This window comes from Salminus brasiliensis, chromosome 18, assembly GCF_030463535.1.
Source record: "Salminus brasiliensis chromosome 18, fSalBra1.hap2, whole genome shotgun sequence".
Classification (NCBI taxonomy): domain Eukaryota; kingdom Metazoa; phylum Chordata; class Actinopteri; order Characiformes; family Bryconidae; genus Salminus; species Salminus brasiliensis.
This window is the reverse complement of record NC_132895.1, coordinates 17,167,333-17,193,958: the sequence shown is the minus strand read 5'-3', so window position 1 is coordinate 17,193,958 and position 26,626 is coordinate 17,167,333. Positions and strand designations below refer to the sequence as shown.

Below are 26,626 nucleotides of genomic sequence, written 5' to 3'. Positions count from 1 at the left end.
GTAAACTGATTGTTACCATGGGCACGTCAGATAAAACGTATGCAAATGTCAAATAAAGAGTAAAACACAATTAGTGATAAAAATCTTATTTAAATTGTAGACACACTTTGGTTTTATGGTAGGGGCTCAGTGGCCTTTAGGCTAATAGATGTTTAGGTGAATGTTAGTTGATCATCTACAAACCATCTACAGGGAACTTGAAAAATGAATGGTTCATTTTTAACCCGAAATGTTTAAGCAGCAGCGATGTTAGGTTAACTAAACTAAAAAAAAAAAAATAGTAGCTGTGTTAATGGTGTATTTTTATTTTTACCCTCAGAATTTCTTTATATCTTCTTATTTCTATATATATTTTATTATTTATTGGTATTTTCCAGACAAAAAAATCAAGGATTTCTTCATTTCTGATTTTTGCATTTGGACTCCTGTATATACACAATTCTCAATATACACAAAAACGTTTTATAGACATTTCACTGGCACAGCTGCAACAACTTAAAAGTGTGGGCTAGTTCCAAGAAAATGTAGCCCTGGAACATTACCTGCAATTCCCAAAGGTGTTTTTCCAGCCCGCTTCTAATTTCATCAAAAACAAATTAGGTGTGAGGCATAGCAGGAACGGCCAATCAGAGTAAAGAGGGCGTAGCCAAGCAGGTATAAATTCTCCAGGTAGGACAGGTGGGAGGTTATAGTGTACCTGACCAGCCCACCTGAATTGGGCGTTCAGAAACTTAGAGACTGGGACAAGGAGGACAGGATTTTCCACACACTGCTTTCAGCCCGAGATCTTCTTCAACTTGAAGGCTAGAAGGCGCCAGACAGAATTAGGGTGAGCATGACGTCATTTGTGCCACAAGCCCTGTCACCCCAGTTCCACAATATGGGGCAGGAATCCCAAGAGTACAGCCTGTACAGTGACAACTTCTACAGCTCTCCACCTCTGCCGAGTCCGCAGCAGACCTTGCCATCCACCTGCGACCTGGGGGAGTACACCACTCCGGCCACCAATCCATACTTATGGTTTGGTGGTCCAGGCCTTAACCCTGCGCCATACTTTGGGGGAGGACACCAGCCCTACGGAATGCAGAGACCCTTCTTGGGTGCAGGAGCAATGGGAGGCCCAGAAGGGGGCTTCAGCTGGTTCCCTGTGCCTACTCAAGAGGACCTGATGAAACTTGTCAGGCCCCCATATTCCTACTCTGCTCTGATTGCCATGGCAATAAACGGGGCCCCAAATCGCAGGCTTACTCTCAGCCAAATCTACCAGTATGTGGCAGAGAACTTCCCTTTCTACAACAAAAGCAAAGCTGGCTGGCAGAACTCCATTCGTCACAACCTCTCACTCAATGACTGCTTCATGAAGGTGCCAAGGGATGACGATGATCCAGGTGAGAATGTGTTTCTTTTGGCTTGTTTGTTTTGAGGGGGCGGGTCTAATATTTAATGGTTCCATTTATGTGTGCTATTGGAGCAATGCTTATAATCTATGTTTGTGTGCAGGAAAAGGCAACTACTGGACTCTCGACCCAAACTGTGAGAAGATGTTTGACAATGGCAACTTCCGTCGCAAGAGGAAGAGAAAATCTGATGCTCTGTCTGAAGATGCAGGCACAGACTCTGCTGCATCCAGCCCAAAGGATCACAGCAATGGCACCAGCAGCAACCCGGAAAGGGGACCTTCTCCAATCTCTGGAAGCTCAGGCCCATGTCTCGACGGCTTCTTGTCGCAGATGAATGAGGTGGTTTCAGGTTCGAATAATGTGCAAGCGGATGCACTGCTCCCTTCGATGCCATTAGGTCTGCCCTTAGAGACCCACAGGGCTTCTCCGCCTGGGGGCTTTGGCCCATACTCTCCAAGCGCTACAGTTCCACACTGGGATGCCCAGGTTCCTCCCCCATCTCAGCCCACCCTTTCCACCTCGCCTTCTCACTACACAGCCAGTTATAGTGACTCAGTGCTCAGCCACTTCAGCAGCCACCTTTATCCAAGCCTGGACTCCACAGGCATGGTGTACTCACGAGAAGGCACAGAGGTATAGAACTTATTGGGAGTGGGCGAGTGGTTTCCCACCAGGCACTTGACAAAAGCGGTTGGCCAAAGAAGCTGACTCTATTCCCGGTGTTGCCTGAGTCAGCAGGTCACAGCAGACACTGAAGACAACCTCCCACCTGTGTGAGTCCAATCTGAGCCTCAGATGCTGATGTGATCTCAGTTCGAGTCGCAGTTAGGTGTTTCAGAAGTGCTGATGTTTATGTTGTTTTTGTAAATTGTTTTAAGTTTCTGAAACAGACTGATGTTGTAGTATACTATTGCACTGGAGTTTGTTATAACAACTACAAAAATTATTTGTGTTTTTTTAATGTTTTATATATATATATATAGATATATGTGTATGTATGTGGGTTTATGTATTTGTGCAGAAATAAAATAAACATTTTAAACACATTTTTTTGGTATGAATATTTTATTTAAAACACACAAGCCTTTATTTAATAAGATGATGCTGATGAGCTTTTAATGTATTTCATTACAATAGTTGCAACGATTGTCTTCATTTTCCTCCTCATGTTGGGATATAAATTGCTATGATGCAAGCTACTCTAAAAACGAACAGTGCAAAAGCAAATGCAAATAGAATCTGACTTTCATCTAGCGTCAGAGCTTGTCTGTCTGTTATTGTTGTCAATGATCCACACAACGGGAGTGGGGGGGAGCGGTTGTGGGGGGGTGACAGGAATGGACAAAGGAACCGTTAAACAGCAAACTCTAGAGGAGAGGGGGGGAAAAAGACTGGTTTGACAGCAGGGAAAAACAGATAAATGAAGCATAACATGTTCCTTGAGGTTTCAAGGAATCCTATGTATCCCCCCCCCCACACACACACACACATTACCACACTCCATTCACAAAACAGAAAGAGAAAAATAAGTCAAATCTTAATGAGATTATATTGAGTTAGGTGTTGTTAGATATTTGTGGCAGGAGCTTTTGAAGCCCCTTAATGTTACTACTGATAACTCCTAAAGGAGTCAGTTCAGATGATGTAGATCAATTCAAACAATTAAATGCTTTAATTCATAGGGCAAGACTAAGGTAATGATTTAACCCAGACCTTCCAGTGTCAAAATTTACAACATTTTAAGTTTTTTTACTTTTTGACATAGTGTGAATCTTTACATTGTGTCAAACCTTTCTAAAAAATGAACCAATAGAAATGCTTCAAAATTACTTTTAGGGAAATCTTTATTATTATTCCTGTAAAGTTACTAAGTTGATACAAGGTTATAAGTACATGCTGACTCCTTAACTGTATATAGTAACAGTACTCTATGTAAAACAGGAGCAGGATGCCCTTTGCCCTATATAATGGATGTGTCAATGTAGAAAAGCTCCCCACTGAAGGTTCTTTTGCTGATGTCGTCTTTTGCATAACTTTCCTCTGCATGGGAATCAACCCCTTACCTCTCTCCCTCTGACAAAGCAGAGTCTCTAACGACCACGTAGCAGCGGGAGCTGGGAATGACAGGTTTAATCAAGATCAGTTTCTCAGATCAGAAGCTGAAGACACTCTGCTGCCGCGTCAAATGCTTATCTCTGACCTCCATTACAAATAAATAAAGAACCATCATTCGACTTTTCACTACTCACATATTTTTTCATTGCTACTTATTGTAATGCAGATTCAGTAGGCTGGATCTTCAGTATTTCTGGTTAAAAAAGCAGGCAGTTTTCTAAATGTAAAAGTCTAGAAAAATATGCTTTAAATGTATGTATTTCTTTTCTGAAAGAGATCAAATAAGATAAAATACAACAACAGAAACAAATGAGTCTTATTTTAAGAGGATGATGCCTTTTGGTATTGTTCACAGGTCAGACACGACCCTCAGGTCACTAGTCAAATTAGCTCTTACTTTGCATAGGTCAAATGAAGTTAGAGATTTGTGTGTTTAAACCCTGACACTGGGATGCCTTTCCCGAGAGAACGCAAAGAATTCTGCATTAGGTCCACAGGCAATCTTTTTGCTAAAAGCCCAGTACACAAGATATGATAGAACATCCAATATATGCATAAAGACTTTCAAAGGTTCTCTTGAATCTTTAAAACCTGTGAAAAATGACATAACCTTCAGATCTCTGAACTAATTAACAAACCTGTTTAACCCTAAACTGTCGTGTTTATGCTTGAAATCTGTGTTGAAATCAGCAGAAAGATTGGAGTTAAAATTATAACTTGTTGAAATTTTAAACTTGTAAAGCTTTCATTTTCAAAGCCATAAAGTCTGGAACTCAACTCAAGCCCTAAACCTTTTGTTCAGTAGTTCTCTTCTGGTAATTTTTTAAAAATATTATTATTATTATTATTATTATTATTATTATTATTTCAAGGGGCAATAAAATTGACAATGCATCCAATGAACCTTTATTCAGAAAAAAAATGTCAGTTCTTCAAACGTAAAAAAAAACTCACACACTTTCTCAAACGGTCTTTCTCAAAAAATCCAATAAAAGGTTCTTTAGGGAACCAAAGGTGTATCATCTATGGCATTACTCTAGACAAACCTTTCCTTCCAAGGGTATGAAGGAGCAGACCAAACCATGGCCTAATCTGTGGCACATAGTAATGAGAAAGAGTGTTCATGAGCTACATTTGAACACAGTAATAAAATACTAATTATGTAAAAAGGCCCTAATAAAGTAATTAAGACTCACAGCGGTTTCGTAAAACGCTGCCAAAGACAGTTGGCCATGATGAGCCTGTGCTGATGATCAGATAAGGATGGCATTTGCTGCAGTTTGCCCTGCCTCTCGTCTACAGCCTCCTCCTCCTCCTCTATTATTACACATTCCTGACCACCCCCCTGCGCTGCTTATTTCCAAAACACAGCCATTCACTGACTTATCAATAGTAATTGATTGGATCTGAACAACAGAGAAAGTGTGCCCTTGTATTTACAGTTATGCGCCTGCCATGTTAATTTAGATGAAGATGAAGCTGTCTGGACGGCCCTCAACTCAATGCTGAAACACTTTCTGTTGAACTTTAAGTCATAGAAAATGGATAGCAATGTTCATTTATGGCATTTACTATTTAATTATTTTTACAAAGGTGGATAAATGCAAAGTTAGCAATCTTGTCTAAGGACTTCTGTTGAAATAGTATTGTGTTCTTCACTTATCCACTACTTTATATCAATGTCCTGTCAGTGTCCTAGTTTCAGAACATCAAGAACCTCCATAGTGGAGATCAAATTAAGTATCACTGTCAGAACAAAGTCTTGTATCTACAATTTTGAGTTTTAGTCATGTCTTGCCATCATTTGGTTGTCAGTTGCAATTGTCATTTGTCAGTCAATTAATTATTCAATTATTAATCTAAATGCCTATTGTTGAGAAACTATTTTCAATTGTTCTGCAAATACTTGGAAACTCATACCTGAGGTATGCACCATGTTTCCCAGACACTAAGCCTAGCCTAAGACTAAATATCTCTCAATGTTTAATCACCAAAAATCCTTTACAGTCTGACGTTAGTCATAATCTTGGCCTGGGAAATTTGACATGTTATAATCTACAGTTGTACAGTTCTCATCACACAATCTACAATGATCTACAAAGGATAGTAACACTACACTCTTACAAAAATAAAGGTGCTAAACACAGAAGGACCATTTTTGGTTCCATAAAGAACCATGTTTGTAATAGAGATGTGTGTGAAAAATATTTTAAGAGCTTTCACTTGATAAAGTCTTCTATTGCAAAAACGGTTCTTTGTGGAACCAAAACTGTCTCTTCCATGGCATCTTTCAAAGATCTTTCATCTTTGTAGCACCTTTATTTTTTAACAAACCCTGCAGAAGGTCCTGCAGTGTTACTGTAGATCTTCTGGCAACATAAACCTCAACTGATCATCTGGTCATCAGAGATGTTCTGATAGTGTGATAAGTGTGCCGTGTGCTGTTCATACACTAAGCCCAACCCAGTCCTTTTACCACACACGCACTTACACTTTTATCTTTATTGATGCAACAACATGATCATTGTCTGAAGCAGCTGTACTGTTCTAAGCTAACTAAGAATAAGAGAAACGTCAATTCTGACAAGCCATCTCTCGTCCAACAACAGCACAAGTGTGCTTGGTGTTTACTGACACATGCCACATCAAGAGGCCAGTGTTATTTGTAAACACATGTCCCGATGGGGGACAGATAGTACAGCTTGATTAAAGATGCCCTGCAGCTCCATCAAGTGCAGATGTGAAAAAACGTGCTGCCTCCAAATGAGCAGATGTCCGTGACAAGTTGATTGGGAGGTAAGGTGGCTGCTCTGGTTGTACAGCAACTGCAGTGTTATTTTGGGTAAGTGCAGTTTCACCTCCTTCAAGGCCCCCTTCTCAAAAAAAACAACAACCATTCATAACTGTACAGAGGAGCAGTTAATACAATCCATCACTGCAAACTGGTGTCAGGACAACACTGTGACACTGTGTGAGAATGTATCTAATCAATTACATATTAGAAACTGCAAAAGAGTAAAGAATATAAGAGTACAATAACTCATTTTATGATGCAGTTACTGTAAAACTGCAATCATTAAGAACTTTGGTCAGTATATTTATGAAACGCACCATACAGTTCAGGCATGCTCCTGTTGTATACATACAATGGGGAAAAATGTATTTGATACACTGCAGATACACTGCAGAAGTTTCCGCACCTACAAAGAATGGAGAGATAAAAAAACCTAGAAAATCACATTGTATGATTTCAAAATAATTTATTGCATGAAATAAGTTTTTGATCAGCCCTCCTATTCTGCACTTATTACATGTATTAATTGCACCTGTCTGAATGCATTACCTGTATAAAAGACATCTGTCCACACAATCAATCACACTCCAACTTCTCCACCATGGCCAGCAGCTGTCACAAAACTGTAGACCTGCACATGGCTGGCATGGGTTAAAGGACAATAGGCAAGCAGCTTGGTGTGAAGGCAACAACTGTTATTAGAAAATGGAAGAAACACAAAATTATTGTCAATCTTCCTCGGTCTGGGGCTCCATGCAAGATCTCACTACATGGGCTACGGATGATTCTGAGAAAGGTAGGAATCAGCCCAGAACTACTGCAAACTGGTTTCTTAGCAAGATGTAAAACCTTCAGCTGTTTGTAATAAATCAATCAAACAAGAACACTTTAAATAGCTCAACACAACTAATAGAATGAGTGTTTTTTCCTAATTCAACACAAAATGCCACAACTACTGCAGTCTCAGAATTATTTCACCCCTTCATTACAAGCGTCTTCAGTACTTAATGGAGCTCCCTTATACTTTTATGACCTGCTACAAACCTGATTCATGGCCAGACACCAGCTTCCAGCCATGTTCCTGAGGAATCTTAGTCTAGTTCTCATAGGCAGTGGCCCCCAGCTCACTAATATTTATGGGTTTCTGTGACAAATCTTTAAATCCCACCAAAGATTTTCTATTATTCCACCCCAGAGACTTCCAGGACTTCTCCTGAAACAAATCCTCGATAGAATTTGAGGTCTATTTGGGATCACTGTCTTGTTGGAAGGTCCAATGACGCCCAAGCTTTAGCTTCCTCACAGAAAGCATGAGTTTTTTTCCTAGGATTTACTCATACTTGATTGAATCCATAATTGTTCCTCCTCCAGGCATACTGCTGATCCTAAGACCTGAAAATATTTGATTCATCGCTCCACAAAACAGAATTCCAAAACTGGAAATTTCGGGGATGTTTGATTCAGAAGTATGAACTGAAGGCCACTGTTCATGAGGAATGGGCTATGGTTCCTTAGAAATGCTGTAAGAAGCAGGTCTGGCTATGCATCACATTTGCAGCAGGTCAGAATAGTACAAGGGACATTTTGTGTTGAGTGTGGAGAAAGAACTTGTTATTTTCCCTTTTTTAAATGGTTTATTGCAAACAGAGGAAAGTTGTCGAGTGTGCTAATAAACGCATGAATCTATATTTTTTTCATTTCTCATTTTAGCTCTGTAGTCCAGTAAAACTGAAAGAAATCACTAACTACAATGAGTAAGGGTGTAGTGATTCACAAAATTCTGAATTTGATTCAATATGGTAGCATCTGTCAGTTTATTTGAGTATTAAATTAATACATTACAACTCGCAATAGGATATGCTGCAGTGCAATTCTATACAATGTGATATGCTGTACTGTTACCCCTGTACCCTAATAATGAACAAACCAAGAAATTAATGTTCCCACAATGCACCAACTGTGTGTCAAAATATTTCATTTGTTAAGACTATTAAAAAACAGAACACACTAATGAGCCCAAGTGAAAGTTTGGGTAAGTAAAAGTAAAAGTAAAAGAATGGAGCCAAAAATACACTTGATTGAAAGTCAAAACATATCTACATTAAAAACATAATCAAGAACGTAAGAGTAAGAAGTGCTTTAAATATTTTTACCAATCAACTAAAAGTGTATTTCTGTACATGAATTTGATTAGCTGTTAAAAATAAAAGACACTCAAGTCTTCAGACCCTTTCACCTTTCAGACCCTTTCATCTTTTTCACATTTTATGTTGGCAGGTGAGAGGCAGTGCCTGATATTGGGAACTTTCAGTTCAGCAGAAAGTTTGTGTCTTCTTCTCCAGATCTGTGCCTAAACCTAGTCCTGAGCTTTTCAAGCAGTTCATTCCTCCTCATGGCTAGGTTTTTGCTTAGATATGCTTTGTCAACAGTGAAACCTTTAAATAGACAAGTGTGTGTCTTTCCAAATCATGTGAAAAATGTAAATGTAAAAATCAAGTGAATTTACCACAGGTGGACTACAGTCAAGGTGTTGAAACATCTCAAAGATGATCAAGAGAAATGGGCCCCCAGAGCTAAATATCAAGAGTCATGGCAAAGGGTCTGAATACTTATCCCCATGTGAAATTCTTGTTTTTCCTTTTTAATACACTCGCCAAGAAATCTAAAATTCTGTTTTCACTTTGTCATTATGGGATATCGAGTGCACACTGAGGAACATTTTTTTTTATTAAGGCCTCAACATAAAATGTGAAAAAGTGAAAGGATCTGAAGACTTTCTGAATGCATTCTAAATTTGTGGGGAATCAGTTTCACTGGCACAAGATAAAGAGACCAACATTTAATTCAATTGTCACCATCTTACATATGCAGGACAGAGGAGAATAAAATAAATGGATAAAATAAATAAAATACATTTTTTAATTAGCCATCAGTCTTAATCAGACAGTCAGTATACCTGTACAAAATGGAGCGGAACTGTAACTTTAAACATTTAATTAATAGGGATTGTATTATTCAAAAGTAGTGTAGACCTCTGAGTGTCCTTGTGGTTCTGCCCCAGCCTGCCTCACCCCCTGCACTGCACACCCCTATAACTGCGCTCTCTACCCGTATCATATGCCACCATGTCTGAACGAGACAGAGTAAACAAACACACACATAGACACACACACACTCTAAAACTGAGCACTCAGGCGACAGTCACCAAAGATCCCCCGTTTTCCATGAATTCTGTTGTCTGGACAGGGGATTACTTTTACAGACCAACAAAAAAAAAACGTTTTTGTGACAGGTTTGAGATCCTGCGATACGCACAGAGGTGCTTGCACCCAAACACCCAAACACAGTAATCAATCAAATCAGGCTAAATGTCTCCTGGGCAAGCATAGTCATCACTCTGGCTCACAGCGTGACCAAAAAGAGGCCTACTTTACCACATTTGGTGGCAGCGCCTTAATCTATTAGACCCTTATCAGCATGTTTTTGTGGTTGAAAGGGATTATAACTGTCTACGACACACAAGATTAAAATGTTTTGTTGAAAGAAAACATTTCACAAGAGGATAAGGATTTTTTTTAATCACAGGTATGATATTTAGGACCATAAAAGACCATAAAAAGTGATACTGTCTCCACACCACAATTTACTCTGTAGATTTGCATTCAAATCTATTATGTGAGACTAATTACGCTGCGGTTAGGACACAACACTACAATGCTGTCGGACCAGAACTTTAAAACTTTATAAAAACAAACACTTGCTGGGGCAATGGATATTTGAGAGTTGAGTTAGTGCCCAAGATAAAGTCAACAGAAACGTGATAAAATAGCCAGGAAAGTGGCACCAAGAACTACAACGCCCTATTTGAACTGGCTTCCAGACACACCTTTACATATGCTGATGACGCATTCAGCTCAGATCACACAGACTCCGCTTGCTGGGCTTTGGCCTTCAGCTAAAGCCTTTAAATGTATGGAGCACAGGGGGAGGTGACTCTAGCTTAGTCTGAAGAAATCCAGAGTCACTCTCTCCAATAGAGTTGCCCACCCAGTGGCCCTACTGTCCTAAGTACTTGCCTATAAGGGTTTGGATGACTTGAGGTCAACTGACTTTTACTCAACTCCCAAAAAAAAAAATCATTTAAAACAGGGTGATTTGAGTTTACTAGAGATGCACAATGATACTTTTTGATCCAATATTTGTTAACATTTATAGAAATCTGGAATAAATAATCCAGGTAGGCATAGCCTAACTTATTATTATTATTATTATTATTATTATTATATGTTAAATGTTTTTTGGCAGAACTATATATGAAAAATATCGGAAATCACTATCAGCCAAGAATTCCTATATCAGTACATTTTTAGGATTGACATTACGAACAAGAATTATATTGGGTCAACGTAATTACTGCCAAACGTATCACATGTTTACTGTGATCAATTCAGTGCATCCCTTATAAATGTACTGGAACCAATCCTGATCAATTAAAAAACTGAAAACACCATTTCATATTCATAATCATTGTTCAAATCATGTTCTCTGTTTAACACCTTTTTTTAAAGTGTTGAATGGTTAGAGATGTAATCCAAGACGGATCTGAAACATCAAAAAATCTGAATATCAGAGGAAGGTACATTTCAGAATTTCAGTCACGTGTTACCAGCAGCATAACGTGCAGTGAGAGTCTCCTGTAACTGAACTTTGGACAGAATGTCTCAGTGAGGTGAGCAAGGGCACAGGGATGCTAATGTTAGATGGTGGCTTGTCACCAGAGGTTTATCAGTTATCAGTAGCTTTTCTCTCCGTTAGAACAACAGTAGATTGCTGAACTGATCTCCGAGTGTAAAGTTTCAGTGCACTCAAGTGTAAAGCCAAGCTGACAGGAGTTTATGAACTGCAAAGCTGTCAAAGTCATGGAACAAGCCCCCACAAGCCCCCAATGAAAAGGAGAACAGGTTGCCCCAAAGCCGTCCTGCAGGCCCACTGACACCCAGCTAAGTTCTACTAGACGCACACACACACACAAATGTCACTCTTATGCAAATAAAGGTCAAGTAGTAGTTTCTTTCCAAGTCTGACGTGAACTTTTATTTATGAAGCTAACTGTCAAACCTTTTGTCCTCCCACTGAATCTTTCATCACAATCTAAAACCTCATCCTCCACTCGGCTTCATTTGTATACAAGTTCCATTCAGAATCTGAAACTGTTCCACTGATATCATATATGGTTACTGTTAAATCAAAACCTACTGTTTATATATGATTACAAAAAGTCGATTTGTGTGAATGACCATTTGAAAATGTCAGCCGTCCTTTATTTTGGGTTACAAAATCAAAAACAGAATTACCTGGAATAACAGTGTGTGATTTGAGTAAAGAATAAGCTTGTAATATTCACAGATTCACTGCTGTTATATATAAATGCAGATTTATTTTATTTATATTATGAACACCCCAAAACGTGGTTATTACTTTTATGTTTTATACAATTATGTATTTTGCAAACAAAAACAAAAAAACAATATATCACAAATAATACAATGTTAGCAAGTGGTTCAGAACAGCAGTGAATATTACAAGCTTATTCTTTACAAATATCACACTCAATTTATTCTGGGCTTTTTGGTTGGTTTTACAATATCAATATATTGTATCAATGTGCTGTTATTATCTACTAAAAATAATTTTCTGTCAAGTTCCACCTCATGATTTGGTTTTGAACACCAGTTCTGAGTCATTCTGGATGAGTCATTCTCAATGTTCCACAGCTTTCTTGGTACATTTAACCGTTCATCCCTCTGGACATGTCTTTTTTCCACCCTCATCAGAATCCGTCCTGCTTGCACATTAGAACACTTTTACACTGTTTCTGTCCGCAACCAAATGAAAAAACTAATTCTAACTTTTTAACAGTAGTACACTTATCATTTTTTTTTTTAAATGAAATATATAACTATATATAACTATATATATAATATATAATGATATTTGAGGTTCCCTTATGTTTTGTTAACAGCGATGGTAGGATATACTGAGAGCAGTTTATTTATGAGAAGTCCATGCATTAAACATCCCTAACCCATCCCTTCAGTGGAGCAAATGAGTGGGTGTATGTCTTAGTGTCTCTCCATACTGAGAATTATTGCTCAACAGGAGGTGATTAAAATCAATAAATCTCTTGCTACACCTGCTTTATCACCAGCACCTGCCAGCGGTATACACCACGCCAGACTGCATGGGATAGATATGGGGGGCTGGTGGGTGGGGTGTGGTGGGGTTTTAAAAAAAAAAAGTGAAAAGCACGGGGCAGAGAAAGGGAACAGCACACCAGAAGAACATGATTTATGAGTAGGGGTATGGAAAGGTGTTTGCATGTTCTGTACAAGACAAATGTAATACACTGTGTGTGCTGAGACATGTGGCATAGAAGCACTTCTACAGCACAGTAGCATTTGGAACTGCTGCAGTGGCTCTCAAACCTGGTCTGGGAATACACCTGTCCTGCATATTTTGGTGGTGTTGCCTGCTTGTACATATGTGATTCAAGTAATCAGCCAATTAACAAGCCAAATGCTACACTGAACAGAAAAAAAAGAAAAAAAGAGAAACAGCAGTGGATCCAAAACATTACATGAAAGGGGAAATACATTCTTATAAAGACAATTTAGGGAGCTTAATAGATAGAACAAAGTTATTGTTCCCTCACAATGCTGATATTGAAATCTTGAATACCAGCTGATAGACAGTGATCCTACGTTTTATCTTAAAAATGACTAAGCTACCCTCTTAAAAATGGGTAGTTTAAAAGGTAGTAATTAGTTCTGGATGGAACCACAAAAACATAAAGAACCATTTGAATGCCTGAACGGTTCTTTGTCTAGTTAAATGGTTCTTCTCTATGACTGGCTTGTATATCTTTGTTGTCATGCAAAAACCTCCAAAAATCTCCAAATTGACAACTTCTAACTATGCCATTAAGTAAAAAAACATCAAGAATGTTTGTCCAACAGCGACAATATGGTTCTTTAAATAAGTTTTCCACTGTTGTTCTGAATATTTTTTGCAAATAATTGCTATTGTATTATTGTATTATTCTTTCTAAAAGAATATTGTATTCAAACACAAATGTTTTCAAAGTTTTGACCATTTGTAATTGAGAAGTAATCACAGCCTCTGTAGCCTATCAGCATAAAATGTCATCTACATGGCCTATACCAAATGTTCGAGCCCCCTAAGCATTGCAGGACTTTTACAAATTTTCTTATTTTCTTATGCTTCATAAATCTTCTGACTCTTCAAGCCTCACACTAACACACATTTCACATGGGCTCCTCTAAGCAACTGTTAAAAACAGTAACTGAGGCCCATAAGGCAGAGGAAGTTCAGAAGAAGAGTGTTTAGTCTGCAGTTTCTACAGTGTAGACTGTTTTTAGGAAAGGTAAGTTCAAGAAAACTGTTAAAGGTCAAGAGGAGTTCTGCAAGACCAAGAAAATGAATCTCAAGGAGTTCATCTGAGTCAAAGGTTTGCACGGTTTCAGATACAATCTTCACAAAAGAGCCATGAGAAATATCATATACAAACTCACCTTCTGAAGTATGGTACAGAACATCCAGACAAACCAGATGAGTTTTGGAACCAAGTTATGTGGAGTGATGATGTCAAAATGAAACTCTTTGGCCACAATCAAGAAAGAAAAGTACATTTGCAGCCTTTTACGAAAAGAACTTGTCAACTTTGAAGAAGGGGGGCAGCATCTATCAGGCCAGTGGCATTGACAATATTGCACAGGTGAATGGATTTGACAAAATACTAGCAAAACCACCAGTTTTAGGGCAGAACCAGAAAAGAAGACGACATGAAAATTATCCAATAATATCTCAGAGACTGTCTGCAAAGAAGAGTGGGAGAAAATTTCAACCAAAAGCACTAAAAGACTTTTTCGCTGCTACAAAAAGCATTTGCAAGCTGTGATTTCTGCCAAAAAGGGTGTTATTCAGCCCTGACTCTGTAAGCTGCTCAAAGTATTCATAAGATTAATTTCATTAAAATGTTCTATGAATAATTTGTAGAGAACATTTGTACAAAGAACATTAATTTTTTTAAACACAGACATATTCCAGGACCTGGCTTTGAACCAATGCTCTACTTTTTTTTAAGCAGAATAGCAAGTGGCCTTCCCTGTTGGACCACTGTTTGTGCCTGGAGGAGACAAGAGGGAGAAGTGTGAGCACTGAGGGTGTCACGGCGGCGCGTGCTGATGCCAGAGAGACGAGGGCAGGCGGCAGGTGTACTGTTGACACAATAAACACACGCAAGAACCATGCCAAACCCCAAATAAGACTTTTCAACTTAAAACTCCAGATTCCAAGAAGCGCAGTAGCTGGGCCCTGGTGCAGAAGAGGAAGTGCACTAACACACGGACAACATCATCTGCATGATTTAAGTGCTTTGCCTGCATCCTCTGTTCTTCTCTGTCTTACACAACCAGCCTGGTACATAAAGCAGGTCAGCAGAGCAATGGAAAAATAAAAAGAGAGAGACAGAAGGAAAATGTGAGCAGAGATGAAGGCGGCGGCGGTAGATGTAAAAAAAAAAAAAAAAAAAAAAAAAAGGTTTTGAGCAAGGTTGTGAAAGAGTAAAAGAGTATCTGCACAGTGCGTTGTGCTCCGAGCTTCTTATCATGCTTTGATTCACAACATTGTAATCACTGGTGCACATCACGCAATCTATGCAGCAGAAAGGGCAGTTAGAGCACCTGAACAAGCTCTAGGAAAGGACAGTAACAGCACATTCCCAAAATCCAGTGGACACAAAGCTGTCCAGTACAGGCATCCACAGCCGTATGTAAATATACTAAAGTTTCTAAATACACATCTATTCATCCTGAAGGTAAGTAGTGTTTTAAAAAAATGTACACAAACGTTATAGCAGAACTTCAGGCAGAAATGTAAAATAGTGTATGATGCAGGTCTTTCAGAGCCCAAGGGCTTGCAGGTGGCCAGGTCTAGGAGTGTGTACACCAAAATATTGCCAAACTACAAAGGCCATTTTGTAAACTGATGGCACTTGCTGGCTGTGTGCCCCTGGACACAACTGACTCAGAGGTGTGTACCTCGAAGGTGTGTGATGTTGAGAGTAAACAGCAAGGCACAAGCCCAGCCATGTGGCCAAAACTTCCTTTTGACTTTCTGGACTCTGACCTCCATTTATCATAGAGGTGCCCATCCAATTAAAACGCCCCTTCTGGCTCCAAAACCAAGATTGATGACATAAAATCATGACGTTTCGACATTAAAAATAAAGGAAATCCATGGAAAAGGGAAACCTGGCTTCTTTATGTCAAAAAGACTGTTACGCTCGGGCTCGGTTTCTCTCTCAAACGTGGAATAAAACCAACAGCTCGTGCCCCTTGATCTTACACAGGGAATGGTAACGGCCAATGGTGGCTTTCATGCAAGCTCTCTCAGACCATATCCTGATCCCATATCCTCTTGAAAGTTACTTGAATGAAATGTAGCCCTCAAGTCCTCAGGTGTAATCCGTGGTAATCATACTGGGTATTCGGGCGAGCAGCTAAAATGACCTCATTCTCATGGAAAGAGCCTCGTCATCCACGGTCAGTATTTTGTCCTTGACATATTAGTCTTCTTTCTAACTTCCCAAAAAAAAAAAAAAAAAAGCACCTCCTGAATATGGCTCATATGGTCCATGCCAGCAGCACTGCTCTCAGGCCTTGGAGTGACTGAGGGACTGAGAACTCCTCTCCTGGGCTTATATACATGATTTGGGTAAAATAAATGCTTAAACACAACAAACATCATGGGACCAAGAGCATTAATGTGTATTTCAGCATGAACTATTTAAGATGTCAACACAGAGAAAACAAGCACCGAAGCCAAGCAGAACTGAGAATCAGTCAGAGTGGGGTCTGTTTATCAGTTTCAACAGCTAACACACTCTGTTTCCTCACTAAACACAGAGGCTTCATCCCTGATTCACTCACCTTGCATCAAGGCTGAGATTGAATGTGGGGGGAAACATGATAACAGTGATCAGGAGAGAGTGGAATATTAAATAATATAATATTAAAGAAGATGAAAATACAAACTATTTCACATATCTACACTTAGGGAACAGAGAAGAGAAGCAATGGCGGAACAGCGCCACGCTCTGTTCAACAGCGTTCATCACCGGCCAATATGGAGGCTCTGTACTAGAGACAATGCTGCCATCTTGTGGACACCTTAGTCATATTCATGCAAGAGGAACAACACAGCTACACTAGACTGCTTGTATAAAGAGTGTAATGTGTGTTAATATAGAAGTATTATACGATCATATAAAAACTTCATAGTTTCTTGTAGTATTACCACATATACTTCATGAAAGGGTGGGTTTACTGTCTATAGCAGGGTTCATCTCCATATTAAGTTCAGTTTAGCTGCAGCTAGTTCTGGAGAGGCATTTCATGGTTTCATTTTCATTTGTATACATCATACTTCCAGCTGTCATAATACAATTATCAAATTTGTAAATAGCAAAGATGTATTCAGATAATATCATATATAAGGATCTCATCCCATCTTTAGACTTTATGCTTATTCTCTGCGGACACAAAATACCCCTCCAATTCTTCTTATTTTTATGACAATTCTTAGTATTACATTACAGCTGCTTTACATTACATTTATATTAAAAATAAATTCACATACAATATTAAAATCTGGGGGGGGGGGGGTTGTGGGTTTCTGTGAAAGCAGTTACAGTGGCATAAAAAAATTGGCACCCCTGGTCTACATTTCTGTCACTGTAAATAGTGATGAATTTTGGAGTAAAAACAAGGAAAGGTGCGCCGTGCAGACATTTGGGCACCACAAGAGATTTGCGCTCTCAAATAACTGTTTCTCAGACCTTAATCAGCTTGTTGTAGAGCTTTGTTTTGTTCATAATCATCATAAAGAAAGGTCAGATGATGCAAATTTCACAACTTTATAAATACAAAATATAAAAATGACTCCTCAAACAGTCAGCAGCCATCCATGGGCTCCTCTAAGCAGCTGCCATACTGATGTTCACAAAGCTATCAGAAGACCATTAGAATATATAAGATAGCAAAGCATTTTGAGGAAGCTATTTGAGCAGAGCGTAATGTAATTACCAACGGTAACGGTAATTACCAAACGGTCATTTCCGTGGTGGAGGTCAAGTTGAAGTCTGAAAGGTCAATAAAACCTTCAGGGAGAACTGCAGTGACACACACAGGCCTTCTAAGAGGTCCAGAGGGATGGTTCTTTCAGACAAAGCTACCCCAAAATCCTTATGCCAGTTTACTCTACGCTTATGGACATGAACTCAGGCCAGCTTGAGCTTTCAGTATTTCATTTATTTACTTATTTATTTATTTTTTGATTTGATTTGTTTAAATACCAAATACAGTATTATACAAGCTAGCGATTCCCAAAATCCTTAGACCGTCTGTGCCACCTGTTATACGTCTGATAGCTCCTCATACCTCAGCTATATATATATATATAGTGATTTTACTGCAGATTTAACCAGATTGATGACAATTATTTACGTTTGCAGAAATCAAACCTAAGGGGGGCGATCCGTGTGGGGCCAAGAACGAACTTGCGCGTGGGGGAAAGGGTGTGTGTGTGTGTGTGTGTGTGTGTGTGGTGAGGGGTTTGTGTAACTGTTACAGAGTGTAACAGTTACAGGTTACCTGTCAGTGCAGTTCATCACACTGAACAGTTAGGTGGTTTTCACTGATATTTCCATCAGATTACAGAACCGAGGATCAGCTCCGTTTGCCTGTCACTCAAACCAAAGGCTTGGTGTGAGAAAATGCTAACGTACAGTGCCTGATCAGACACCTGATTAGGGCTATTTTTTTTAACTGTAGGGACTAAAAGTACAGGCGTTTCTGTGCCATACACACTTCAAGTATACATTTTATTACAACACACTTCATTCCCACCCCAACGCTGACTGTTAACCGAGCAGGATCATTGCTAACTGTTGTGTGGGATTAACTTTCAGTGATGCTCTGCGCCCACAGCTGGAGGGCTTATTATATCTGCAGTTTTATCCTTGTTTGTCCCATGTTGTACAACGGCCAAGTCAAAAACCAAGATCTCAACCCGAGAATCAAGAACCTGTGGAAATTTCAGAAAAATCGCCATTCGTGCAACCTGCAGCAAACCTGCCAGGAAGAATGGGGTGGGGGGGATCTCTCCTAAACAGTGAGTAAACCAGCTGAACATGCCAATATTGTAGCAAATGCTTATGCAAAATAAATGCTGACAAATAATGAGACTCAAAATTAGAGAATAATGTTCTGCCAGTTAAACACTGTCTGAAATTATCTGGGCCCATGTAACTTGTAATCTAGGTAATGGGATGTAAAGGGGGGGGGGGTGCACTTATTTGAAGGGAGAAAAAATGTTTCAAATGAACTCATTTTAAAGACTTTACTGAGAGCACTTCAGATATCTTCACACCAACAGAACAGGTTAGCCTTTAAAGTAAAAATACAGAATTTTCCAAATTAAAGTTAAAATATCAGGAAAAACATAAAGTAGCATCAGTACAGAACATCAGTACAGAATAAGCTATGAAAAATACAGGCAACAGGTTTAGAAAGAAACCCCCAAGAGCATAATGGTCATTCTCTCAGCCGAACGGTCATTACGTCAGAACTCCTGGTGTTGCTGGTTTTGAAGAAAATGTCCATGAACCTGTGAGGCCCATCATCACATCTTACTACAACTGTGCTGCCACACATCAACATACGTCAAAGTTCAAAGGTCAGCAATGGAGGACAGTTCACTCAGAGGGGTTTAGGGAGTGCAGAGACTTCCTCCAGACACTCATCATAAGCCTCCTTGTATTCATCGTGGGGTTTGATCATGATCACACATGTGGGCCGCTTTGAACCAGCTGAGGAACCCAAATCCTGGTGATGAAATTGAACAGATCATTACCAATTAATGCAGTACTAGTATAAAGTTGTCTGTTGGATGTAACATTTAGCTGAATTCATAAAGGTCAGGCATGAAGAACACGCTACACAGTTTGACAGTATGTCTGAAGAGAAAGCACAAATGGTCCAACTCACCACTTTTGAGGGAATGTACGCGTAGGGTAGGTTTCTGTCCTCGCACATGACTGGAAAATGACAGTATACATCGATTGGAAGTGTATCTCCGGCGAGTACCACAATCCTGAAAAAGCAAGAAAAAAAAAATTATATACTTACAAAATCAACTACGTTCATCCATTTACACTCTAAAAATGGTTCATTTTGTAAAGCAAACTATTCTGTTCTACACAGAACTGACAGGTTAAAGCTGTTTCAATGCTTAGAGAAGTGTCCAGTCTTGTCCAGAGAGAGTCAGGACGTTTGCAAGTTTTCACTGCAACAAAGGAAACTGGGATGGAGTAAGGTGTCCTCCAGCTTGTTTTATAAGAGAACCTAATCCACTTAACCACTTTGTGAACTGGACACCCCTGATCTTCAAGTACTGCATTGCTTAGAGCAGTGCTTTCTGAAGTGCCCTTGCCCTGCATGTTTAAGAGTGATCCAACTGATCCAACTTGAGTTAGCAAACATGCTTTCCCTGAGAAAAATCAAAAACACGCAATCCAGCACAGACCATGGGTGCAACTGGCCAGCCAAGCCATGCTCAGCACCCAACGCACGCCCAGGGCAGCGTTTCCTAGCCCTGGCCATGCAGTATCAGGGCTGCTGAACGGAGCAGTTGGTTCTTCGTGATTAGGAGTGAACCCATGTTCTACAGCCACCGTATGGCTAGTGAACGTTTTACTCACCATTACAACATTAAATAAGCCTTAAGACATAAATAAGACCAGGGTTTAACACGTGGTTTAATATCTTACCCAGTCTCTCCTTTGTTTATGAACTTCTGCACTTCTTTGACGCCTCGGCGAATCTGTTTTAGCTTGGCCGCTGCAGAATAAACAGTGAAAACGGTTCATAAGGGCCTGTTTCAGATTGTACACATCAGTATTAGTCTGTTAGCGAGCATATAAGAGGTAAACATGCTCTTCTTACCTTTTTTGACGCATTTGTACAGCTTTTTGCTCAACTTTCGCGATGCTAAAGGGTTAGCGATGGGGTTTATGTTGGCTATTAGATCCTGGTAGGATTTCTCCGTACCTCCAGCTTCTACCTCCTCCGTAGCGCTCTTCTCTTTCTTTATCTTCGTCATATTTTATAATATACTAATCGCAGACACCCACTGTTTTAGTGATGTTTTGTGTCGCCGCACAGCACACACGTGTTAGACCTGAGTTATTTCTATCAGAGACCTTCCGCTCCCTCTTCACGCTCTCCTCCAGTTTCTGTTCAAACACACACACAGTGCCCCTAGTGTGAGGGCGGAACGATCCTGACAACACAGATTCACAACATTACAGTAATGCAAGTTTACACTTTATGGAGCCTCTAAAGTATCAAGGTAGAAAAATAACATTTATAGATCTTAAACAGTCCTTCAATTAAAAATATATAATTCCCTCCACTTAACAAATCGTTCCCTAGACATAAAAAAAATGTTCCCTCCATTTAATAAATTGTACACTCCACCAATTAATGTGGGAAGGATATATTAAACCAAGGGAACAGTCTCAAAATATTTTTTTTTTCTTATGGCTTTAAGGGATGCTCAACTTGGGAAAACTGATACTACACATTTTTTGGCAATATAAAAAAAATACACTGTGATATTAAAAGAAATATATGAATTGTCACCCGGAGTAAATGATGCAACATGGCACGATATTAATAAGGCACTCAGTGTATCCAAGACTGGAGCAAAATTAAGGACACTGGGCAGATAGAATCTGGCTCTGCTCAGACTGTATATCACAGAAAATGAGATCTGTGCAGATTTTTTCTTTTGTATCAAGTAGCAAAATGTTGTAGTACGACATGTTTTAAATAATTTGATGATGCACACCCTATGATGTGATTATTGTGCATGAACATTACGATGCCCATATCCCATTTTTTTCTACTTGCAGTCTTCTCTGAATTTGTGCCAGGTTCTGAGTCAGGCTCATCATCTCCACGCTCCCTGTAGTTTGATCCAGCAAGTCAGCCACCTCAACTAGGTCACCACAGCAAAACACTGCCCATATCCCATTTTTTTTCTTGGTTGTGATTCATAAACATTAGTGCCCCCCAAACATTTTTGTTGATTAAACAAAGCAAAACAGGAGCCAGGATCATATAGTTTAACTGTTTTATTAAAACAGCTACAAAAAGCAGAAGTAATGCTAAATTGAACATGCCACATATTATACACAAACTACATTTCCTACAGGCATCTGAGCTCTCAGTGACTTCACACTACAAGACAAATATAGACTGGACACATGACTGAAATATATACACATAAAATATTACAATTCTATTTCTATAACATAAATTATTTATATTTATATATTTATAATATATATAAAAAATATCTAACACTGAAGAAATCAAGTCCCTCTGTTTTTGCACTTCATATGTACAGTGTAAGGTGCACTAACAATCTTCCAAGTTGTTTTTCATACAGACTTATTAATATTAGAAAATGTTAGAGTCTGCTCTTTGGGCACTGCTGATCTAACATTAAGGCACAAAATATGACACATCCCAAAACTGTCAGCATGTCAAATGACCACTGTTGAGTAAACCTTTACAAAGAGGCTATTCAGGCTGTGCTCTTACCTTCTCTAATTCCGTAGAAATGCTAACCTCAGAAGTTACAGTACAATGACATCTGGATTGCACATTGTACTGCTGCAAACACATACGCTGCTGTAAACTTCATGATATCAGGGTCCCAAATAAACAATTTCCAACACAATACCTCCCAATCACAAGGTTCAATGAGGTCTTATTTTGAAAAATAAGGTACCAGTAAGGGTAATGTAGATTCCACTGTGGTTGAATCTTAACGTATACATATAAAAACAGTCTTAGCATCTGTCTTAATCAACCAACCAAAAAAAATGTGCAAACTAACTACAGAATTTAAATAGAAACAGAAATCTGTACATGAAAATAAGCAAGAACACATCGATAATCAACACTGCAACAAACTAAACAAGTAAATTATTATCAGGGACTGAATCATCAGCTTTATAGCCATGTTTGTGTGCATCTACATACACTCTGATCAGCCATAATATTAAATCCACCTGCCAAGTATTGTTTTGGTTCCCCCTCGTGCCACCAGAACAGCTCTGACCAGACATAGCCAGCATTAACTTTCCTCAGTGGTTTGTGCTTCAGTAGCTCTTCAGTGTGCTCCAACCAGACGGGCTAGCCCTCACTCCCCAGGCACATCAATGATCCTTGGGCACCCATGATCCAGTCACATGTTCACTCAGTGTCCTTCCACAGAGCACTTTTACTAGCTACTAACCACTGCATGCTGAGAACTCCTCATAAGATCTGATGTTTTGGAGATGTTCTGTTGTTTAGCCATCACATCATTTTACGCTTGCCCATTTTTCTGCTTACAACAAATCAGTTTCACTTGCCGCCTAATATGTATATCCCACCCCTTAACAGGTGCCACTGTAACAAGACGATAAAATGTTATTCACATCGCACCAGTGGTTTTGATGTTATGGCTGATTGGTGTGTAAATGCATAATTTACAGAAGGCAGAAATTCAAACAAATGCAGTCATGCAATGTACAAGAGCTTCAAGTCAGGGTGGTATAATAAACCAAACCCTGTAATCAAGATTCCTGTGTCTTTACAGCGATGCCCACATGCGCATGGCGAATAGTGCGCCCATGAAGTTTGTAACCATCTTGCTTTACCACGGCTATAGTGCCGGGCTCCACTCCGTCTGCTGGAGTGTGGCACACTATCTCATGCTGGTAGGGGTCATACGTGGACCCCATGGGAGTCATCTTCTCCAGTCCATGTTTGGTGAAAACTTCTTGCAGCCTTCCCTGGATTTGTGCCAGGTTCTGAGTCAGGCTCATCGTCTCCATGCTCCCTGTAGTTTGCTCCAGCAAGTCGGCCACCTCAACTAGGTCACGACAGAAACTTTGAATTCCTGTTGAAGAGACATTACAAATTTAATGACTATCAAACTACGGTTGATTACTGGATAGGGACAGAAATATTGTCTAGTTTTACAAGACGAAGAAGGGGAACCACTGGTGGTTCCAGGCTTAAATTTCTCACATCTATAACTTAAATATAATGAATCATAATTTGAGGGTGTATAAAAATAAAATAAACAAGTCACAGAGGTTCATTATCAGCCTGTATATAACCTAAATAATTAACTTTTGTTGGAGCACATTACTACCTTGATCCATCAGAAACACTCATTTGTAACTGCTTACAGTGCATGCACAAACACACAAAAGGTTAGGGAGGTCATATGCACATCAGTCTTTTGCAACAACCATTTCTTAAAAGCTAACACCATGCTAAAGAATATCAAACATGTTTTTGACTACATCTAAACTAAGTGTAAAACCATGCAAATTTAATCTTGGCTAACCAATACTTTAACACCTCTAGTCTACGGTGTCTGCAAACCACTATCAGCTTTACCAAAGAGCTTGGCATCTTCCACAAACTTCTGAGTTCTTCTCCGAACATTGTCTGAGTCAGCTAGAGCTCTTTTGTACCTTTCCTGTGAACAACACAGACATTACATCAATACAGCTATTTAATAAGGATGTTCTACCTTGTAAAATAAATGCTCAGACCTTTTTTTTAGTTCTTACAAAATACACATTATTAAACCAGCAGTTTAAGTACATCTTTCTTTACTGTACAGGTGCACAGAAGCACATTGTGTGCATACTTTTACTTAAGAAACTCACTGTAAGATCTTGGACCTGCTCCTCCAGTTTGTTGGTCCTCATCTCCAACATCCTGACATGTGTAACAGTGTGACTTCGATCATCATCGTCGCCATCATCACTATGACAGTCGTTTCCTCTCTGCGCTACAGTACTGAAGAAGCCAATATTGGAGCTAGTGCACAAAAAGATGCAAGGAAGAACAGCAGTTTTTCCAACATCTATTGTTAAAGAGTAGAGCCTTTCACTGCAGTAAAGAGGGACAAATGCATCCTAGGAAAATATCACAAGTGTGGTCACAAAGCCATTGGTTTCCTTTACTAAAAGTAGCACTGTGAGGCAAAGGTTAAGCTAATATTTAGGAACATAATTAATATAACACCAATTATTATAGTTTTTAGAGTGATAAAAAGCAATTCCTGATAAGATTTATCTGGACTTTTTTTTAAGTTATGAAACTAAGGGTGGAAAAGCACATCTCAGAAGACTTCACACTTGTGAATCCAGCACCAGAATTAAAGGAACACAGTTGAACACCTGTCAGCATCTTAAAATAGCCGATTTCCTATTTAGTAGCAGTGTCTGGATAGATTTGGACAGAGAGAGAGAGAGAGATTAGTAGATGATGAGAGCGGACAGTTCTCCAAATAAAATAGCGACCTCTCCAGATCACCGGCTGGATGTTAAATTACTGGCGGTCACGCGACACACCATTACACTACACACCACCGGCACGTAGCTACGTTACCGTTGGCCTTTCGCTAGCTAGCCACACAGTACTGGCTGACTAGCTACACCTCATTTGTATCCCGTCTAAAAACCTGACAACCCGTGTGCCCAGTTTTGTGTTAATTATCTTACAAACAGAGTCACACATCCATTTTACACAATAGCTGTTTGTTTTGTTTTTTTTACACTGAGCTGTGTAACGATACCAAACCTGAACCGTTTCCCCACACAGGCACATTCTTGTCGATTCTCTTCTCTTCCATATTCATTTAACCTGAGAGATGTTTGTTAATGAGCTGTTATAGAGCTACGTTACAGGTAGATATACTACAGTATGAGAAACGTTACAAATATATGCAGCACACAGAAGCCGGATAGGGAGACGCCGTATTAGTGCTAGCTAGCTAGCTAGCTATGCTAGCTTGTTCTGGCTAATGGGGGAAAAAACAGCCTGAGGCCTAAAGAAGGGGTAGACAGCGGGGTTTCTGTCGCCTCAGTGGGACCTGTCAGCCAAACTGACATTTTGACAAGAGCAAAATAGCCTAGATACAATAAGTGCGTAAATCAACAATACATATAAAACCTGCTTTGCTGTCCATAATTCAGCTCACCGTGAGTTTATCAGCGGCATCCACAGCTATTAGCTAGCTAGCATACGTTAGCGAGTACATACACAGGTTAGGATAGTAAACATATGTTGCTCACTAATATAGTCAGTAGAGGCATAATTGTATAGTAATTAGTTACTACGTCCTTACCTTACGTTGTACAGCTTCAGTGGTAACCTGCCTATGTCGACTGAATTTTTCCCACGCAAAGACAGAAAGCGTACGGCCATTTCTTTCGAGCTACATCAGTCGCTGCGGCGTCCTTCACTGCTCCTTCTCTGGGCTCCGGATTCCCTGCAGTTACCAAGCGAGGTTTATTATAGTGAACTGACACTAAAACCATTACAGAGAATACAACTTCATAAACTGACCAGCGACAGCCAAGATACCACAAAACAAAATGACTTATCAGTTATTAAATAAATAATATTTTTTTTAAATACACTTTTGATTTCACAAATGCAAAATTTTAAGAAGGCTTTTAGGACTTAAGTCAAAATGTTATTGGCTACTTTTACTATTACAGTAAAGAATAAGGTAAAAATGGTAAAATAACTTGTTTATTATACCCTAAGCTTCTTTTACTATTATATTTATTTGAAAAACTCGTAGTATGACCTATTATATTTACTTAAAAAGCACATTGTGTGAATATAAATTATATATGTAACTGAGAAAAATGTATGAAATAGAGGAAATGCAGTTTAGGCCTACAAACAACCTTAACCTTAAAGCAACCAGTACACCACCTGGCAAATGCTGAAGCAGCCGGCACACCAACCGGCACACCCTACTGCAGCCGGCACACCAAACAGCACATCCAAGAGCAGCTGGCACACAAAACGACATTTCTAACAGCAGCCGGCACACCAACCGGCACACCCTACTGCAGCCGGCACACCGAACAGCACATACTAGAGCAGCTGGCACACAAAACAATATTTCTTACAGTAGCTGGCACACCAACCGGCACACCCTACTGCAGCCGGCACACCGAACAGCACATACTAGAGCAGCTGGCACACAAAACAATATTTCTTACAGTAGCTGGCACACCAACTCGCACATCTCCCAGCAGCCGGCACACCACCTAGCACATTTTAAAGCAGACAGCTCACCA

At 39.5% G+C, this 26,626-nt stretch overlaps 3 protein-coding genes across 3 annotated transcripts; 1 reads left to right on the top strand and 2 right to left on the bottom strand.

Moving 5' to 3' along the window:
- Positions 1-835: 835 nt before the first annotated feature.
- Positions 836-2,039, top strand: foxi3a (forkhead box I3a). The gene is made up of 2 exons (XM_072662288.1): positions 836-1,388; positions 1,501-2,039. The coding sequence occupies exons 1-2, from the start codon at positions 836-838 to the stop codon at positions 2,037-2,039; spliced, it is 1,092 nt and encodes a 363-aa protein (XP_072518389.1).
- A 16,736-nt stretch (positions 2,040-18,775) lies between these two features.
- Positions 18,776-20,667, bottom strand: nhp2 (NHP2 ribonucleoprotein homolog (yeast)). Its single transcript, XM_072662077.1, has 4 exons — positions 20,394-20,667; positions 20,219-20,288; positions 19,437-19,542; positions 18,776-19,274 (listed from the first exon to the last, which is right to left on the bottom strand). Exons 1-4 carry the CDS (start codon positions 20,548-20,550, stop codon positions 19,149-19,151), a joined length of 459 nt encoding a protein of 152 aa, XP_072518178.1. The 5' UTR covers positions 20,551-20,667; the 3' UTR covers positions 18,776-19,148.
- Positions 20,668-21,571: 904 nt separating this feature from the next.
- Positions 21,572-25,817, bottom strand: grpel2 (GrpE-like 2, mitochondrial). The gene is made up of 4 exons (XM_072661651.1): positions 25,657-25,817; positions 24,191-24,344; positions 23,916-23,997; positions 21,572-23,406 (listed from the first exon to the last, which is right to left on the bottom strand). The coding sequence occupies exons 1-4, from the start codon at positions 25,734-25,736 to the stop codon at positions 23,081-23,083; spliced, it is 642 nt and encodes a 213-aa protein (XP_072517752.1). The 5' UTR covers positions 25,737-25,817; the 3' UTR covers positions 21,572-23,080.
- Between the last annotated feature and the right edge of the window lie 809 nt (positions 25,818-26,626).

Excerpts from the sequence above, each read along its gene's own strand:
- foxi3a (XM_072662288.1), top strand. The coding sequence starts at position 836 with ATGACGTCATTTGTGCCACAAGCCCTGTCACCCCAGTTCCACAATATG. Across the intron at positions 1,389-1,500 it reads AAGGGATGACGATGATCCAG|GAAAAGGCAACTACTGGACT; the intron begins GTGAGAATGTGT and ends GTTTGTGTGCAG.
- nhp2 (XM_072662077.1), bottom strand. The coding sequence starts at position 20,550 with ATGACGAAGATAAAGAAAGAGAAGAGCGCTACGGAGGAGGTAGAAGCT. Across the intron at positions 19,543-20,218 it reads ATAAACAAAGGAGAGACTGG|GATTGTGGTACTCGCCGGAG; the intron begins GTAAGATATTAA and ends TTGCTTTTTCAG. Across the intron at positions 19,275-19,436 it reads CGTACATTCCCTCAAAAGTG|GATTTGGGTTCCTCAGCTGG; the intron begins GTGAGTTGGACC and ends TTTCATCACCAG.
- grpel2 (XM_072661651.1), bottom strand. The coding sequence starts at position 25,736 with ATGGCCGTACGCTTTCTGTCTTTGCGTGGGAAAAATTCAGTCGACATA. Across the intron at positions 24,345-25,656 it reads CTGAAGCTGTACAACGTAAG|CTCCAATATTGGCTTCTTCA; the intron begins GTAAGGACGTAG and ends TTTGTGCACTAG. Across the intron at positions 23,998-24,190 it reads AGCAGGTCCAAGATCTTACA|GAAAGGTACAAAAGAGCTCT; the intron begins GTGAGTTTCTTA and ends TGTTGTTCACAG.